At 44.6% G+C, this 17,352-nt stretch overlaps 6 protein-coding genes across 6 annotated transcripts; 1 reads left to right on the forward strand and 5 right to left on the reverse strand.

Moving 5' to 3' along the window:
• Window positions 1-140: 140 nt before the first annotated feature.
• PKNH_0730800 (protein MAM3, putative) lies at window positions 141-4,325 on the reverse strand (the record flags this gene model as incomplete). Its single annotated transcript, XM_002258564.1, has 5 exons — window positions 141-187; window positions 307-363; window positions 620-3,580; window positions 3,696-4,091; window positions 4,262-4,325. 5 exons carry the CDS (start codon window positions 4,323-4,325, stop codon window positions 141-143), a joined length of 3,525 nt encoding a protein of 1,174 aa, XP_002258600.1.
• A 2,673-nt stretch (window positions 4,326-6,998) lies between these two features.
• Window positions 6,999-8,185, forward strand: PKNH_0730900 (uncharacterized protein; the record flags this gene model as incomplete). The annotated part of the gene is made up of 4 exons (XM_002258565.1): window positions 6,999-7,085; window positions 7,404-7,517; window positions 7,707-7,965; window positions 8,124-8,185. The coding sequence occupies 4 exons, from the start codon at window positions 6,999-7,001 to the stop codon at window positions 8,183-8,185; spliced, it is 522 nt and encodes a 173-aa protein (XP_002258601.1).
• Window positions 8,186-8,669: 484 nt separating this feature from the next.
• On the reverse strand, window positions 8,670-10,274 carry PKNH_0731000 (M18 aspartyl aminopeptidase, putative; the record flags this gene model as incomplete). Its single annotated transcript, XM_002258566.1, has 1 exon — window positions 8,670-10,274. The coding sequence occupies one exon, from the start codon at window positions 10,272-10,274 to the stop codon at window positions 8,670-8,672; it is 1,605 nt and encodes a 534-aa protein (XP_002258602.1).
• Window positions 10,275-11,580: 1,306 nt separating this feature from the next.
• Window positions 11,581-12,958, reverse strand: PKNH_0731100 (peptide chain release factor 1, putative; the record flags this gene model as incomplete). The annotated part of the gene is made up of 2 exons (XM_002258567.1): window positions 11,581-12,351; window positions 12,506-12,958. The coding sequence occupies 2 exons, from the start codon at window positions 12,956-12,958 to the stop codon at window positions 11,581-11,583; spliced, it is 1,224 nt and encodes a 407-aa protein (XP_002258603.1).
• A 4-nt stretch (window positions 12,959-12,962) lies between these two features.
• On the reverse strand, window positions 12,963-15,727 carry PKNH_0731200 (palmitoyltransferase DHHC6, putative; the record flags this gene model as incomplete). The annotated part of the gene is made up of 8 exons (XM_039113953.1): window positions 12,963-13,019; window positions 13,162-13,208; window positions 13,368-13,608; window positions 13,750-13,846; window positions 14,057-14,256; window positions 14,465-15,030; window positions 15,231-15,415; window positions 15,558-15,727. 8 exons carry the CDS (start codon window positions 15,725-15,727, stop codon window positions 12,963-12,965), a joined length of 1,563 nt encoding a protein of 520 aa, XP_038969588.1.
• A 533-nt stretch (window positions 15,728-16,260) lies between these two features.
• On the reverse strand, window positions 16,261-17,147 carry PKNH_0731300 (apicoplast ribosomal protein S6, putative; the record flags this gene model as incomplete). Its single annotated transcript, XM_002258569.1, has 2 exons — window positions 16,261-16,375; window positions 16,519-17,147. The coding sequence occupies 2 exons, from the start codon at window positions 17,145-17,147 to the stop codon at window positions 16,261-16,263; spliced, it is 744 nt and encodes a 247-aa protein (XP_002258605.1).
• Between the last annotated feature and the right edge of the window lie 205 nt (window positions 17,148-17,352).

The raw sequence follows: 17,352 nt of genomic DNA on the forward strand, positions 1-17,352 counted from the left end.
AAAAATAAAAATAAAAAAAGAAATGACAGAAGGACATCATCGAAGGTTAGTAGAGGATATCCACCCAGCCAACTAGCCAATTACACACACACACACATGTGCACAAAAAAAAAAAAAAAAAAAAAAAAAAAAAATCAAAGTCAGCTATCCTCAATAATTTCATCCACCTTGTTGTTGCTGTAGCATTCTGCAGGAGAGAGAGAAAAAAAAAAGAAAAAAAAGAAAAGAAATGGTGAGTTATGTACTTCCCTTCCCTTATGGTGCGACAGGAGTAATGCGCTGCTTTGGATACGGTGGGACACTTACCTATTATCATGTCCATGTATTCGTTCTTGGAAAGGATCATGTACTCGCAGGGGGTTTCTGCAGGGGGGAAGCAAGTTGGCAGGTTGGTTGGCGGGATGGCCGGTTGGTGGGTTGGCGGGATGGCCGGTTGGTGGGTTGGCGCGATGGCCGGTTGGTGGGTTGGCGGGATGGCCGGTTGGTGGGTTGGCGGGATGGCCGGTTGGTGGGTTGGCGGGATGGCCGGTTGGTAGGTTGACAGATTGACAGATTGACAGTCTTCCGCGTGGTAAACTTCCCAGCCGGGTGGGAGGCACGAGGAAAACTGTGAACTTACCTGCGATGCAAGTGCTCTTGTTAAAGTACACATGTTGGGTGTACCACTTCTTAAATAGAATGTTGATATTTTTGTGAATGACATTGTAGTTCGTATTGGAGAGGCCAGTACGGAGTTGGCTACCCATGGTGCTACCCGTAGCGCTATCCATAACGCTACCTGTAGTGCTGTATTCCATTTTTGGGTGGACACCTTTGTCCTTGGAGAGGGAGCTCCACTTGTGACGCAGGGAATCCTTCTTGTCGTCGAAACTTCTCCTTTTAAAGAATAACGATTTTTTTTTTTTTTTTTTTTCTTCTTCATAATTTTTGATAACATTTATTCTCTTCTCAATGGTACTGTTAAACAGTTCGATTATGTTGTATGGGCCGAGAGCCTCCAGGGCAATGATACACTTGTTTTCGTGTATGTTGCTTCTTCCGTTTTTTATATTTTTCACATGACCATTCATTAAGATGATTGCGTAGTTTAAGAAGGTGTTTTCCTTAAGTATGTATTCATTTTTTTGTGCGGTTTTTATTTTTTTGTTTTTGATACATTTAGTAATTAACTGCGTGTCGATATACTTGAAGTAGACGTTCTCCTTTAGGAAGGCGATGACATCCCGTTTGCAGATTGGCGCGAACGTGTGTATTCTCGTTGGCTTCGCGCCCTGGGAGGGGTGCGCTGAGATCCGAGACGGAGACGAAAGGGATGACAGTGACGATGCCGGCGAAAGTGGAGAAGGTGTCGAAGTCGGCGAAAGTGGAGAAGGTGTCGAAGTCGGCGAAAATGACTTCTTTGGAAGAGGTTCCCCTTGGAGTGCCTGTTGGAGTGTTTCTCCATGGTTCTTCCCCTTGTCCAAAGATTCGTCTGAATTTTTCCAGACGAAATTCGAGGGGATATTTGTTCCTTTTTTAACACTGCGGAAGTCAAACTCGTCCGTTATTTCCTCTTGCAGTAAAATTTCTATCACATCCTCGAGGGTGATAATTCCAATGTGGGCATACTTGGGGTCGGCATTCTCATCGTAAATAACTTTCCTTACCACGACGATGTGATTGCTAGCACTCTTAAAAAAGGATAGGAGAGAGAGGATACTCTCGTTATAATCTACCCCGTAGATATATCTGCCGATGTGTTTTAAAATGTACTTGACTGGGATTTCTATGTCCTTGTTTCGGGTTATTCTAATGTAATTTTTTATGTCCAGGAAGATGTGTTGCATGTTTTTTTCTTTATTGAGGTTTTCTTTTATCATGGTGCTTTGCGAGATGTATCTATTTCGTCCCCGGTTGGAGGCGATGTCACTGATGCTGCTTCTCGCGGCGCTACCTCTTCCACCTCTTCCACCTCTGTCTGATTCGTTTGGATCGTTTGGATCGTTTGGATCGTTTGGATCGTTCGCATCGTTCGCATCGTTCGCATCGCTCGCATCGCTCGCATCGCTCGCATCGCTCGCATCGTTTGAATTGTTTGTGTTTGCGCTCGGAGGGTTTTCCCCATTTTGTAGATTCCCCCGGGAGGCGGCTCCACCGGGGGGCGCGGTCTTTCCGCTGGGGTTCCTATGTTCGCTTTTCCCTGAGCGAGCCTTACCCTGTCGAATTTTCGTAGCGACGTAGTTGTTGTCTCTCCTTCCTGTTGCTTTTGCTCCTCCCTTATTCAATTTGCTATAGTACTTTATTCTCTTTTGAATGTCGGTGAATACAACCTCATCGGAGGAAGAGGATTCCTGCTCCTCCTCTCCACTTAACATCATCTGGTCAGACAGAAATTCCACGAAGTTTACATTTCTGTTTCTTTGTTCATACGGGTTCTTGTACGACTTTTTAATTTTCTTCCTCTTTTTATCTCGGAGCTTAGACGGGTTAACGATTTCGTCAAGTTCTTCTCCTTGTCCTTGTGCTTTCTCGTCTATTCCTTTGTAGTAGTTGCTGCACCCGAGGTGCTGGTCCCCTTTGTTCCCCTCCACGTTTATCTGAACTTTTTTTTTTTTCTTTCTATCCGAATTAGGAGTGCCACCTCCTCCAACTTGATCTCCACTCCGTTCCGTTTGTCTCGTACGCGTTGTCCGTTCCTTCCGTGTTGTATGATTGGGTTCCCTTCGACGGGGACATTGATCGATGTTTATTTTCACTTCGTCCGGGTTGGAATCCTCCTGAGGGGGCTGCATTTCTCTATCCGTGCTCAGGTGCTCATCATCACTTCCCTTAAGATGGACCAGTTCCACTTTATTGTGGACCTCATCTTGCTCACGGTATGCACCACCTGCACCGTTTTCCTTCCCCAGGGTGCTATCCCAGTCGTTTTCATCATCTGCTGTGTCAGTATGATAGCCGCTTCGCTTTTCGATGGAGGGATGTGAAGGCCCGTGTATTTTCCTCTTCTCTTTGCTGCAAGTAGTGGAGGAGTGACTAGTGCGACGAGGAGGGTTAATACACTTGTCTGACTTCCCCTCTCTAGTGGTCGAAGCACAACGACCCAGAATCTTGGACCCATCATAAGCATATATTTTATTTGCGATTCTAATTTTTTCTGATTTTAACTTAATTAAGTGAAAGATCCCGGTTCTAGATTTCTTTTTGTAATACTTATGCTTGTTGGTGTTTCTTCTTTTTCTACACTGGACCAATGAATTGTTATCGAAGATAATTTTATTTATACCAAACCATATGTTGATGAGGTCCTTGATATGGATGAGGCCGACAACGCATTCAGAGTTACATCTGTTCAGAACAGGTATCCTTGAGAAGCCACTATTTAAAATTCGTTTTATCGTTTCGTAATTGATAAAGCTGTTGTAATCAATCCCAAAGACATAGTCAATATCTGTCATGATGTGCATAACCTTGTACTGAGACATTTCCAAGGCGCTCACGACAATCTTGGCTTCGTCTTCGTGAAGAATATCCGCTGCGCTTTTGTGCATGTCCACGAGCGCCTTCAACTGCTTCTTGTTGTACGTGTTCAGTACGTTCTTTCCTGGAGGGGGGGGGGGGGGGAGGGAAGAGAAATGTGAATGGAAAGGTGGTAACAGAAAAGTTGATCCAGGCACAGGTATGTATATACGTGGGTGAGTCTGCTCATCTAGACGTACCCACGAAGTGGTCCAGGATAAGGCTCGTCGGTTTAGCAAAGATGAAGAGGCAAAATTTGAGGCAGTGGATGAGGGGGGCGAAAAAGCCACCGATAGCCAACCCATGTTTGGAGCAAATAGACTGGGGAATTATTTCCCCGAAAATTGTAATAATGAGGGTTGAAATGATAAAGGATGTAACACCGTCGGTGAGTTCGCTGAGGAGCAAACTGAAGGCAGAGTTCACCATCACATTGGCAGTGATGAATGTCACGAGGATCTCATTTGTGTTGTTGCGTAGCGGGAGGATCTTCCTGGCGTTCTTGGCATTGTTCAGCTCCTTCTTGTCTTTTTCAGACACGAGGATAAGAAGGTTCAACTGGAGCGTATCCAGCATCATGATTCCGAGGGAGAGGCCTGGGGAGATCCACGGGAGGGTGGTATTCGGTGAAGTGGATAGTCGATGAAGTGGGTAGTCGATGAAGTGGGTAGTCGGTGAAGTGGGTAGCCGAGTGGGCCATTTTGTTAGGAAGTCTGATAGGCGGGGTGAGGAGCTCGGTAATCCACCGCATGGCTAGTCAGCTCACCTGAAAACAGGGCACTCAAAATCCCACACACAACGATACATGTTATAAGCAGCCATAACTGCATTTGAAGGAAACGGAGCAGTTATCGGTTGTCGGGTGGCGGTTAACGATTCGCAGGTAACGATCCGCGGTTAGAATTTTTCCCTGAGGGACCAACTCAAACGGGGGTGGGGGTTCCCTTGTCTGCGTTGACTACGCGGAAAGGAAAACGCTTGTGTTGGGGGTGCCTTCAATCGGAAGTAAGGTACACGGCAGTGGGGAAGTGGGAATGTGCACGTATAAAAATGTGCACTATAGTAAATGCAAAGGAGAGTCAACTGGTAAGTGTGCCAGTGGGCATACACGCGTTGTATACGTATGCCCCCGTGAGTCGCGAAGTGGTGAGCCTCTCACACAACCATGGAGAAGGGCATCCAGGGGAGAGCGTCAGGAGTGTAAGAACTTATTCGGAGGGGTGGAGGAGAACCTGTCGCTTAACTTTTACAACAAAGGGGATCAGTACACGATAGGTAAAGAAATACGAAAAAAAAAAAAATATATATATGAACCAAAAATTTGAAAATGCAGTGTGAACGATGGAATACGCAAAAAAAATTTACTATCGGATGAGTGAATGAAAAGGAAGGAAAGAAGAAGAAAAAAAAAAAAAAAAAAAAAAAAAAAGAAAAAAAAGGAAAGATCAATAGGAAGAAGAAGAAAAAGGAAGAGAGATGACCTCTGGTAGGTAACACTTTGTAACGTGTGCCATTCAGGTGATTTAGTCGAAGGGGGTAGGAGTGGGGTTAAGAAAAAAAAAAAAAAAAAAAAAAACGAAGCACAACAGTAACATGCATTCATCCCCTTGTTTAATTTTCTCTGTGATAAAGGTTCATGAAGAGAGTCTGATCAAGTTTATTCTACCCAGGTTTATTTTCCTTCCCTCTTCCTGGTGCTTCAATTTCACGAAAAGGAGGCACTTTTCTTTTTTCTGTTCCAAGCATTTGACCTGATCCACTTTTAACCCCTTGGGAGAGAAGCTCTTCCCTTTAGCTCCTTTGGACTGTTTTAGTGGTCCCCTCATTCCCATTCTGCCTGTGCGATGGTTTGACCATGGGGTAGTTTTTCTTCCCATTAGTTTTCTTGAATGGGAAGAACTTCCCCCCTTTTGTGAGAGACCATCCATGGAGACCCCCACACACATTGGTCGAAGCTAACAGGCAACCCGATCACAGATCAGGGAGGCACTTCCACCTAGGAAAAGCTTACGAACAAATGAATAGACGTTCTCATGTGTGCAATTTCGGGCGATTTGCCAAAGGGGGGATTATAATCCCATAAAGGTGGAAGAATTCCCCTGTCGTTGCTTTTAAGGGATTCCTGCTCAGCGGCGGGTGCTGTTTCTCCACGAGGAAATGGCCAGGGCGATAGGTATGGTTGTCTTAACTGAGACGAAGAGAAAGGAATGGCGTCCATTGCACATGCTCATGGGTGGTGCGGCATTTTACTTTATTTTATTTTTTTTTTTTTTTATTTCTTTTTATTCCTTTTTCCTGAGAGCCATTTGACAGAAATAGTCATCCAAGCGGAGTTGTTTTTTTCCTTCCCGTGGAGGATGCATGGGATGGAAATTCAGATCGAAGGAACAGGAACGGCAGCGGTGAGTAACATCCTCTTTGGAAAGCAGGACAGTCACAACTTTTTTTACTCCTTTGTTGCCAATGAATAGGGTTGTTTTGTGTGGGGGTGTGTGTATGGGGAAAAAAAAGGAGAATCTTTTATTCGTCTTCTGGGAAAGTGTGCCTCCAGTTCCCCCGGTGTGCCTTTCACGTCTTTTCGCTCTTTATCGCCTTTTTTTTCACCTTCCTTCTGGAAGGTTGTCGGCCTTAAAATTTTTCTCTTCATTTCGTACGCAGCGAATTTGTCATTTGAGCTGTGTGTGGGGGTTGTTTGTTCTGCTCATTTTGCTTGTTCCGCATTTTTTTTTTTTTTTTTTTTTTTTTTTTTTTTTTTTTTTCGCCTTTGCGCTGTGCGTCCCAGGTGGGACAGAATTGTTGAGCCCCCACGCGCCCAAATGGACGGGGATGGGAGGGAGGTTAACCAACCGGTCATTGGGATAGGGCAAAGTGAACACAGTGGTATAGTTGCGCATTGGCAACATTTGCCACCTTCCGCACATTTACTACATCGCTACATTTGTTACGTCCACTGCTTGCGCCAAACGAAATTATGAACATAAGAGGAGACATGCGCGCGTCAAGGAGAGAGGGTACGTAAAGATATTTGTGTTTCCCACTGGGTGTAACTAGCTTTTTTTTTTTTTTTTTTTTTTTTTTTTTTTTTTTTTTTTCCAATGGTCAGCAAAAAAAAAAAAAAAAAAAAAAAAAAAAAAAAACACTCAGCTGGTTGGCTCATTACACTGATCTCTTACTTTTTCACTGCTGTGTGCATTGATTTAATGCGGTCACATGGTCATCTTCTGATTTTTCGTCCTCTTCCTTTGCTGAGATTCCAGTTGGCAAAAGCAGTTGTCATATCAGCCCAGCCGTGTTAACTGTTTTCTCCTTTTTTTTTCTGTGGTTCCTCTTTCGCGTTTCACGTTTTTACAACCTTCCTGTTTTGCTGAAGTTTCACTCTGTTCACACGTTTGTACTTTTCCCTTGCCCTTTCGTTGCCCCCACTTTCCCCATTGTGTGTCGTACGTTTGCCTCCCTTTTTGGGCACTGCGCGAAATTTAAAAACGAAAAACGAGGAGAGCAAAATGGCGGAAGAAGAATACTCATGGGACAGCTATTTGAACGACCGACTGTTGGCCACGAACCAGGTGTCGGCCGCGGGGTTGGCATCGGTAAGGCAGGATGAGCGATGTGACGAGCGGTGTGATGAAGAGTGTGATTAGCAGCAATTGAGAGAGCATACGATTCGTTGTGAGTTGGACTGTTATCTGCTTAGCGGACATGTGTGATCCGCGGTGCCCCCTCAGCAGTTGCTAAAAAAAAAAAAAAAAAAAAAAAAAAAAAGAAGCCACACAGTGTAAATGTAAATGTAAATGTAAATGTGTGGAAATATACGCATACTTATTTACGCACACGCGAAAGAGAGCGTGTCCACTTTGCTATGTGTAAGTGACTCCCTTCCCCCGTGATTTCCCCCCCCCTTCCTTCAGGAGGAAGATGGAGTTGTGTACGCCTGCGTGGCTCAAGCAGATGAGAACGACACCGAGTTTGACAAGTGGACCCTGTTTTACAAGGAGGACTACGAAATTGAGGTGGAGGACGAGGTAGGTTACGGGGAAATAATAGGTCCACGCAAATAGCTGTGTTTGAATGGGGTGTGCTGAAACATGGCGCAGTCTCGTCAGATGAGCTGTCAGTGTGATGGGAATGGAACACATAACTTGATAGACATGTCATTTTCGTGCCAATTAAAATATTCTTCACCTGTGTGGCGTATCCTCCTCTCCCCTCAGAATGGAAACAAAAGCAAAAAAACTATTAACGAAGGACAAACGCTGCTGACCGTGTTCAAGGAGGGCTACGCACCCGACGGAGTGTGGCTAGGAGGAACGAAGTACCAATTCATAAACATCGAGAGGGACCTGGAATTCGAAGGCTACACGTTCGATGTGGCGACATGCGCCAAGTTGAAAGGCGGGCTCCACCTGATCAAAGTCCCCGGAGGAAATATCCTCGTTGTTCTTTACGATGAGGAGAAGGAGCATGACCGAGGTAGGATGGGCAAACTACTTCACCTCGTAGTGTACTTCACCTCGTTCTGTACTTCACCCGTGCAGTGGTACAGTCTCCCTATGTGAGCACCAACTATATCACATGCACTACACATCAACAACACGTTTCCTTTTACGCCATACCTTCCATCCATGCAGGAAACTCCAAAGTTGCCGCCCTGACGTTTTCAAAGGAGCTGGCGGAGAGTGGCGGTCAGTAATTGGGAGAACCAAGTTTGTCACGAAGAGCGGAACGTCCAGGAGCAGGACCGATCGACCCAATGCAGTGAAACTCAGTTCGCAGATAGCTCATGTGTACAAAAGGAACGCCTTTCGGGGTCCATATGTCTGACATATAACCCCATCTCGCCACGGTGATATGGCGAGCTATATACTCTCCTCCACTGAGTTTTCATATGATCTACTTACCTAGTGAAGTAGCAGCGTTGTTCGGTATCTGTTTTTTTCTCCTTATATTTTTGCCATTTTTTTTTGCCTTTTTTTTTTTTTTTTTTTTTTTTTTTTTGGCACTTCCAACCAAACGTTGCTTTACAATTTTTCACTCACTTTGCATTTTTACGGAAGTTGATCATGGGAGGGCATACAGAAGGGCATGCAAAAAGAAAAGAAAAAAAGAAAAAAAAAAAAAAAAAACGGTGCTGAATCATAGGGTAACATGAACGGGTGAAATCACACATGGTGGTTCTACTCATCGGGTACACAGGAGGCATGCACATGACTGTAGTAGGTGTAGAAGGCCAAGATACCCTTGACCAGGTAGTAGATATCCCTCACAGCGGCTATCTCTCTTATCGAATGCATGGCTAGCTGAGGAATGCCAATATCAACACCCGGCATGGAAAGGTTCGAAGCAACCATAGAACCCACAGTGCTACCACAGGGGGTGTCATTCTTCACCATGAAGTTCTGGTACTTTATTTTTTCATTGAACTTGGAAGTGAACAATTCGAAGGTCCTCTTTAGTAGACATGTGTAATAGGGCGAGGTGGCGTAGTTTCTATTTGTATTGTACTTGATAGCAATTCCTTCGTGAAAAAATAACTGGTGGTTAGCCTGCACTGTTTCTGGGTAGTTGGGGTGACTGCAGTGTGCCATGTCCACGTTGAGTATGAGAGACCTGCTCATGAGACTTCCATAGAGCTCGTCGATAGAAGTAGGAGAAGAGGGGTGTGTGTTCTGCCCTACTTGGGAAGATGAAATGGCTGTTAAAATTCGTTTGATGAAATTTTGCGTAAAGTAAGACTGCGCACCGACTTCGCTGAGGGAGCCTATTTCTTCATGGTCGTAGCCAATGCAGATGTACAGGTTTGCGTGTGCCTCAGGGGGGAGGACTGCTCCATCTGAAGGTGGTGTTTTCCCCTTTAGCATATCTATCATCTCCGCGAAGGCCTCAAAGACGCAATACGAACCTAGCAAATTATCAAACCTCGCCCCTTCGATGAATTCCTCATAAGCCCCCGTGAAGCAGGGTTCATTTACATCCATTAAGCACAACTCGAAGTCTAGGATATCTTTTTCTTCGCACTGCAACTCTTTCGCTAGTGTGTAAAGGAGTGGGGAGGAGTTTGGATTTTCCTGATGGGAGAGGCAACTGGGCGAGGCGTCATCTCCATTCAGACATTTGTCTTGTATTTTCTCCGCATGTAAAGTATCTTCTGTAAAGGCATCGGTGTTCTGCTTCTCTTTCCCTTTGATCAACTGATCATACAGAACGGTGGAGATGATGGGCTTCAAGTGGTTCTCAAAATTAACTTTGACTGAGAATTCAAACCTGGTCCTGTTCTGCAGGTGGATAGCAAGACTGGGAAGGAAAATAATGGATCTGTTAATCTGGATGAGTTTCTCCACGAGCTTGTCGTCTTTCTTGTAGACTACCTGACCAGACAAACCTAAGCTACGATCAAACCACGTATGCCACAAGCCAGATCCGTAGCACTCCACATTTAACTGATTCACCTTACTTTTAACGGTGTTGTTGTTAGGAGATATTTTCAAGCAACAGGTGTCTACGTGGCCAATGGAAATGAGGATGGAGCCTTTCTCCATATTAAAGTCCTTCCCAATGAAGAAGCCACATATGTTTCTATTCTGTTTACTGAATACGTAACCTTCATTTTTTCGTAGATCCCATTTTTCTCCTTCTTGGATTCGCTTGAATCCCTTTTCTTCAAGTTTCTCCCTCAGGTTCTTACAAGCCAGGAAGTTACTTCCGCTCTTTTTTATGAATTTCACTGCACCCTGCGCATAATCGCGCACTTTCTTTTCCATGGTGTCGTCGGTTGGTTGCATGTGCGAACTGTTCCTAAGCGCACTTCCGCTTCGGTTGGGTTGGGTTGGCAACTCTACAGTTGAGTGGGTTCATCAAGGCCGCGGCCGCCTTCCCAATTTTAGGAGGTCCCTGTGTAGATTGATAACAATATAAAATTCCCTACCAGGTTATTCAACAAGTAGTAGGATAAGTGGAAGCAATAACTTTGAAGAAAACTGTTTATGATTTAAAAAAAAAAAAAAAAAAAAAAAAAAAAAAAATTCTTCTGCGTGGTCGGTTTATTATAAATTGAAAAAGTATTTTTGAAATGCTAAGCGAAATAATGTAGTATGCTCCGTTCTTGTGTTGATGGGGTCATGACCGTTTGGTGATAGTCTGTCGTTTCCTCTATTGTGGATTTCCCCAATCGCGTGATGTCAGCCCCCTGACCTGGTCACCGCAGTACGTACAGCCTGCATGCGCAAGCACGGCGAGGCTCCGTGCTAGGCAGAATCGATTATGTGGAACCGAATCTTCTTTTCCCTCCCCCCCCTCGCCAAAATAAATGCACAGCCCAAATTGGGAAGTTCAACAACCAGTTCATGGAGCAACAATTCGTCGCCTTTTACGTGACACATAAAAAAAAAAAAAAAACAAGGCAAGGTGTGAGGCCTCTGCAAGACGACGTGGAGGAAGAGGAGCCTTCACAGAATGGTCCATTTGCCACTTTGACAGGCACTAAAATGGGGAATAAAAAAAAAAAAAAAAAAAAAAAAAAAAAAAGGCAAGGTGAAGCCTCTGCAAGACGACGTGGAAGAAGAGGAGCTTTCACAGAATGGTCCATTTGCCACTTTGACAGGCACTAAAATGGGGAATAGAAAAAAAAAAAAAAAAAAAAATGAAAAAAAAAAAAAAAATTCACTACTGATGATCAGTTTTCTTGAATGGAGGATACATCTCCCATAAAGGAAACCACTAAATATCTTTTCTTTCTATGACTTGTAAGTGTACCCATAACCCCACCTCCCCTTTTTGTAAAATAAATTCCTGTACAGCATCGACGGAATGTGTATTTCGAATTGCATGATAGAATTTCCATTTGGAGAAAGTAAAAATAGATAAGGGTTCGACGCCACGGATTGATCTTATCGAATGTTCATTGAAGAGGTAGGCGTGGAGAGTTGTTGTGGAGCTTTGGTCATTCAGAGTGATCTGTCTCCCTAAAATGGGAATATTTTCTGTGTGTGTAAAATTAAGGGAGAAGGTTACGCAGGGAGGTATAGATCTATATACCTGTAATCAGGTGTGTGTGTGTGTGTGTGGGGGGGGTCTTCCTCCAACGTGGTGTCACTGTTCCGTGCGAGCCAAGATGAAGCTCAACGTTTCATCGACGAGTTGTCGATAGAAAACCTTCCTGTGATGATCAACGAGACGAACGAGGCCATCACCCCTGAAGAACAAATCGATCCCAGGGTACTGCACATTCCTAAGATGGTCAGTAATAAAATTACCAACAAAATTGTAAGTTCGTATTTTCTCACTTCTATCTCCACTCATCTTGTGGCTCTTCTTGTATTTAAAGTATAGATCCTTTTCCTGTTGATAGTAAAAGGAGAAGAGTTTATTCTTCAGTGCCTGTATAGCCATACTTCTATTTTGTATTTGACTAGAAGTTTTTTGTACTTCTACAGAAAGGTTGGTTGGCTTATGGAGTATCTTTACACATGTTTCATTTTTATTTACGCTTTGTCCTCCGGCTCCTCCAGATCTCTTGGTTTCTATAAGGAGATCGTTTTTACCGAAGTTCATTTTTTTTTGAATTTTTTTTTTTAAGCTTTCCTCATCAGATACAAATACAACAGATGTGGAAGTTTGTATTTTTTTACTATTCACTGGAATTCTCTGCACACGGTGGATGCCATTTTCCTGGACGAAGTGCTCATAGACGCGCTCTCCCTTGATGATTGCCACGATGCTTCTGTAACCATCCTTGGTGTCCTCACTCTCTCCTTTGATGAGATTGCACTGGAAATTTTTCTCTTTGCAGAACTGTTCGTACATGCTGAAAAGGTCGTTGCAGAATAGCTTGGCTTCGAGGCCCCCCACTCCGGGGGTGATCTGGAAGGGTGGTGGCAGGACAAGTAACGTTTGGTTTGTACATGTTGTGGCGGGCACGTAACGCTTCGCATGTACATGTTGGGGAGGGCACGTAACGTTTGGTATGTACGTGTTGGGGCGGGCACGTAACACTTCGCATGCACAACTGGCTTACCTCTACCTTCACCTCTTCTGTGTCCAAATGATGTTCCGTGTTAACGACGCTTTTGTAAAAGTCAACCACTTCTTGCAGGAGCAAGCTTCCAACATCTTCGATCGTGCGTAGGAGTTCCTTGATATCATCGTCTGTGTCCATAAGGGAGGAGGACTTCACCTCCTGGATGGTTTTATCTGGGTTGAGTCCGCCATCGATGAATCCACTTTCCTGGAATAGCTCTGTATATACATCTAAATCATCATGGAGTGTCTTCAATATTTTTGAGCGTTCCTGAATTTTGGTGATTTTCTGATAGGTTCTGCCATCCCCTATCCTTGAAACCGTTCTTTTGGCTAGCTCTATGAGGAGTTTCTGTTGGCTGTTGGTTAGTTCAGCCGGGATGGAAGAGAAGAATCTTCTGCTTCTCGTCGAGAGGAAGTACCTGACTGCAAGGCTTAGTGGCTTGTTCATTGGATTACTCGATCGAGAAGGTCATGGGGGAGAACTGCCTCCTTACGCATGATGTGGTGTACTGCACGGGTGTGTCGTGGGGGGGAAGCAGGCAGTGAAGAAAAAAAAAAAAAAAAAAAAAAAAAAGAAAAATACTCTTGTGCGTTTGTCCCTTCTCTACCATTACACATAGAATATGGCGTCGCGATCGAAGGATGGCTTACCTCCAGGATGGAGAGAAAAATGGCCTGACTTGGGAAAGACTTGGGGTCTGCACAGAGGGAATGAACTTATTTCATGTTCGTAGCTCCTCCATGGAGGGGAGTACCGTTGTGGCTAGAGGGTAATTCATCGCGGTAACCCTTCTGTTTTGTTCACTCATCAACTCCCCATTATTTTTTTTTTTTTTTTTTTTTTTTTTTCTGTTTACTTGGCTTCCAGAGGATCTCCCCGTGGGTTCCCCATGTAACGCCCTTTGTGCGATACAACCAACCTGACATGTAATGCCTGATCACTTGGGGGCATATCCACTTGGCTGGAAGGTTGGAAAAATAAATAAGCACGTTCTGTCGGTATCCCAGGAAGAAGGTTCCGGCGGGTTTCCTTCTTGGGGGTTTTATTTCCGTTGTGCTTCTCACCCGGAGGGCGTTTTCGCGGGTCGTCTCGTTTATCTGAGGTGGGGAGGGGGCGTTGAAGTATAAACGGGCAGAAGTAGTGCAGGATCGCTCCTTCTACAACTCCTTCTACAACTCCTTGTACCGCCCCTTGTACCGCTCCTTGTACCGCGCCTTGAACGGTACGAGCTCACGCACCAAACAGAGATACGAGTGGTAGATGGCCAAACAAAAAATCATCGTAAATAGGAAAAACAGAACGAGGAAGAGAACCACAAGCCAGGCGAAGAAACACCTGCGAAAGGGGGAAGTGGTGAAGTGGCTAAGCGGCAAGTGTGGAGGAACGGAAAACAAAATGGCACATCTAAATGGATTTGGCAAATTGTAATTTTAGCTCTCCATGGGAGTAGGTCCCTACAGAGAGACAACACCCCAGGTGCTGATCCCATCTACTCGTCAGCCACCCCGTGTAGGTCCTTCTGTGGGGAGCTCTCATCAGACGAACCCATTTTCTCCAAAGAACATTCTTAAAATGACATGGGAGAGTAATTTGAGTGCGTGAAAAACGGTTATGGCTTCAAGGAGGAGGTACACTAAATAAGATGCTCTGTTGTTTTCTGCAACACAATTATTGATCCAAGGACAGTGGTGGTCGAATGTGCGTACGCACCTGTTGCAAGCGTTGCAGTGCTTACTTCGCAAAATCTGTCCAGGGGATATGAGAGGGTTATAAGGAAGAGGGTTCATTTGATATGTGGGTAGAACAGACTGTACTCGTAGCGGTACATGGGTGTGTGTGTGGGGGGGAGAGTACCCACAGGAGGGGCACTCTAAGGAATCGCACTTAGAGTATCCACCGTAGGGGTTGTCACCGTAGGGGTTGTCACCGTAGGGGTTGCCACCCTCCGCATACCTGCACAACGCCGCACACATAGCAGTAAGAGAGTGGGGTACCATACTGGTACATCTCACCACCACGCACGCGAAAGATGCTAGACGTTTTCATTTTAGCATGTACAGAGCATGTGATTGGCATCTGTTTAAGTGAATCCCCTATCGTTTCTTTCATGTAATTTTCTTCTTCATGATTCTCTCTGTTGTGCCATCCCACGTTGTGTAATTGTGTGATAAGTAGGGGTTTATATTTGGATGGACAATTCTCATTCACTCTGGTTCTCATCCCAAGGGAACCAATAAAACGGAGATTATGAGAAAGGAGGATTCTCAGTGTGGGGTGAACTCTTCGTCCACCTTGGGGATAAAACTTCTCCTGAAATTTAACTCCCTCTCTAAAGTTTTCTTGACATGCGTACTTCGTTTGGTTTGCGGAGAGGAGATGCTCCTCATGGGTTGGGTCTGAGTGGTTGCGATAGACGTATCGCATGGTGGTAGCATCCTTTTGTTCTTTACATATTTTTCTCTCTGTAATGGCTGTGTTGCGGTTCCTGTGGTGGATAATGGTTAAGCTGTCCATCTCGCCTGCATTGGGGATGAAACATGAATGCAAGTTACTCTTAAACGATACGGTGGTAATATATATATATATATATATATATATATATATATATATATATATATATATGCACTCAGACATATGAGGTAGGGACAGAAGACAAAGAACCTATTCATTCGATAGCGTGTCTTCCCTCATTGATGTATCTCCCTCCCTTTTCTCTAACCATTTGTACTGACTGTCTCAGAAGACAAGGAATCAGATGATGTTATCTCATCATGTGTGATGGAAAAATCTCTTGGTACATCTTTCCGGTTGTACTGTTCTCCGGTGCGTTCACTTAAGGTCGCTTTGAATGCACCTCGCTCATCATTGGGTAGGTATTCTAGGGGGCAAGAGTTGAGGTAACCTCTGCGAAGGGGGGTAGAAGGATCATCGTTTTGATAAGCATGCTAAGGAGGAGAGGGGGGTATTTAACATGTACTTTACACGACACCGTTTTGAGGTGGATTGGTTAGGTAGTTGGATGCTCTTAGTTCGGCTTGATTCGTACGGGTCGCTCAAGGAAGAGATGGCATAGAGCAAGAAGGATGCTGAGTAGAGGAGGAAGAAGAAGGAGCTTCTTCTATCGTCCAGAAGTTGTTCCGTGCATATCAAATAAGTCAGGGTGCCTAGGACGGCCAGTTTAATGGATACGACCACAAATGGCAGGGGGTTCTTCATCGTGAGGGAGGTAATAGCATAGGAGAATCAAGGGGGAAGGACACCCCTCTGTATACTCAGAATTTGGAGCAGAGAAAAAAGTTCCCCCTATGCACCATTTTGAATTGCTTTCCTCTTTTTCACCCTTCTCCCCTACAGAGCTATGATATACCAAGTTGGTGTGCATGCGGGGAAGGGTAGCGCATTAGTATACCTAGCATATAAACATGCGCAACGCATTATTCGTTCGTTTGTTTGTTTATTCATTTATTTTATTTTTTTTTATTTATTTATTTATTTTTTTTTTTATTTATTTTTTTTTTTTTTCCCCCTTGGGGAGAGTTGATTTGCAAGCGTTCGTCCAAACGGCTCATTGAGCCCTGGTCGCGCGGGCTACACCTCTGTGCAGGGCGCTAGTGATGGGATAGAAAAACAAAAAAAAAAAAAAAAAAAAAAAAAAAAAGTAAGAAAGGGGAGCGGCAAAGGAGGAAGACGGGATCGCAACATGCGCAACGAATGGACGACCTCGTACAGGCCCCATCATTCCGCCCCCATCATTCCGCCTTCTTAAAAAATTGTGCCTCTGTGGCAGCCATCCCTTGGCGGACAGGTTCATTCTCCTGGTACTGGAGGTTCTTGGATGTCTTTTCGTTCTTGTTCACCATGAATCTGTGGAAGGGTGGGAATGGTGTAGCGGTGTGGTGGTGAGATGAACATGATAAGCGTGATGATCGCGACGATTGCCACGATCGCGATGATCCAGGTGAACGGTTTGCAGGGGAGTTTCTGCCCAGCGCAAGGACCGGACGAACCTCAAGACTGCATCCTGGAGGGATAATTTCCTCTTAATTTCCAGAATTAGGGAGGGGTACATTTCGAAGGAAAACAAAACGTAGTAGGCTTCCATCTGTTTCTTGATTGGGCGCACTAGCCTCCTCTTCCCCAGATAAACAGCTTTGAAATTTTCTCCATCGACTAGCTTCAGCTCATACATGTATTCTGCTATCTTTTTCTTTATCTCACTAATGGTGTAGTTACAAGAAAAGAGGAGATCAATGTTGTAGCTACGTCGGGGAGATAACACAGACTTGAAAATATTGATTGCACCTTTGTGTGAGATTTTTTTGAACCTGCGGAGCAGTAGCTTGTAGATATAATCGTTTAGGGATCCCCCGAGTCGGAAGTTCATATGGTGTCCTCTTTGTTTATTTGCAGTGGAAAATGCTCTGTAGTGTCCATTGATGGGGTATCCATTCGAGTAACTACTCGCCCTGCTAATTTGATCGATGCATCCTCTAATGAATGCTCCCCTCCCTACCACTCCTACTACATTACGCACGGGAGAAACTCCTAATGCAGAGGGCGCATGGAGCCGGCGAGCAAAAAGGGGATATTGCAAAGTGGTGATGAGGGCAACGAGCAGAAGTGAAAGGGGGTGCATAGGAAGTGGTAGTGCCAGTGGTCGTAGTGATAGTGGGCGCGAAGGTACAAACGAAGGTACGACGAAGATGCGACGAAAATGGGACGAGCATACGACGAAAATGCGACGCGGGGGTGACAAAAAAAAAAAAAAAAAAAAAAAAAAAAAAAAAACACAGAAAAGGTTAAAATGAATAAGTAGGAAAAAAATTAACCGCGCGGGGGAG

Source organism: Plasmodium knowlesi, assembly GCF_000006355.2.
Source record: "Plasmodium knowlesi strain H genome assembly, chromosome: 7".
Taxonomy (NCBI): Eukaryota; Apicomplexa; class Aconoidasida; order Haemosporida; family Plasmodiidae; genus Plasmodium; species Plasmodium knowlesi.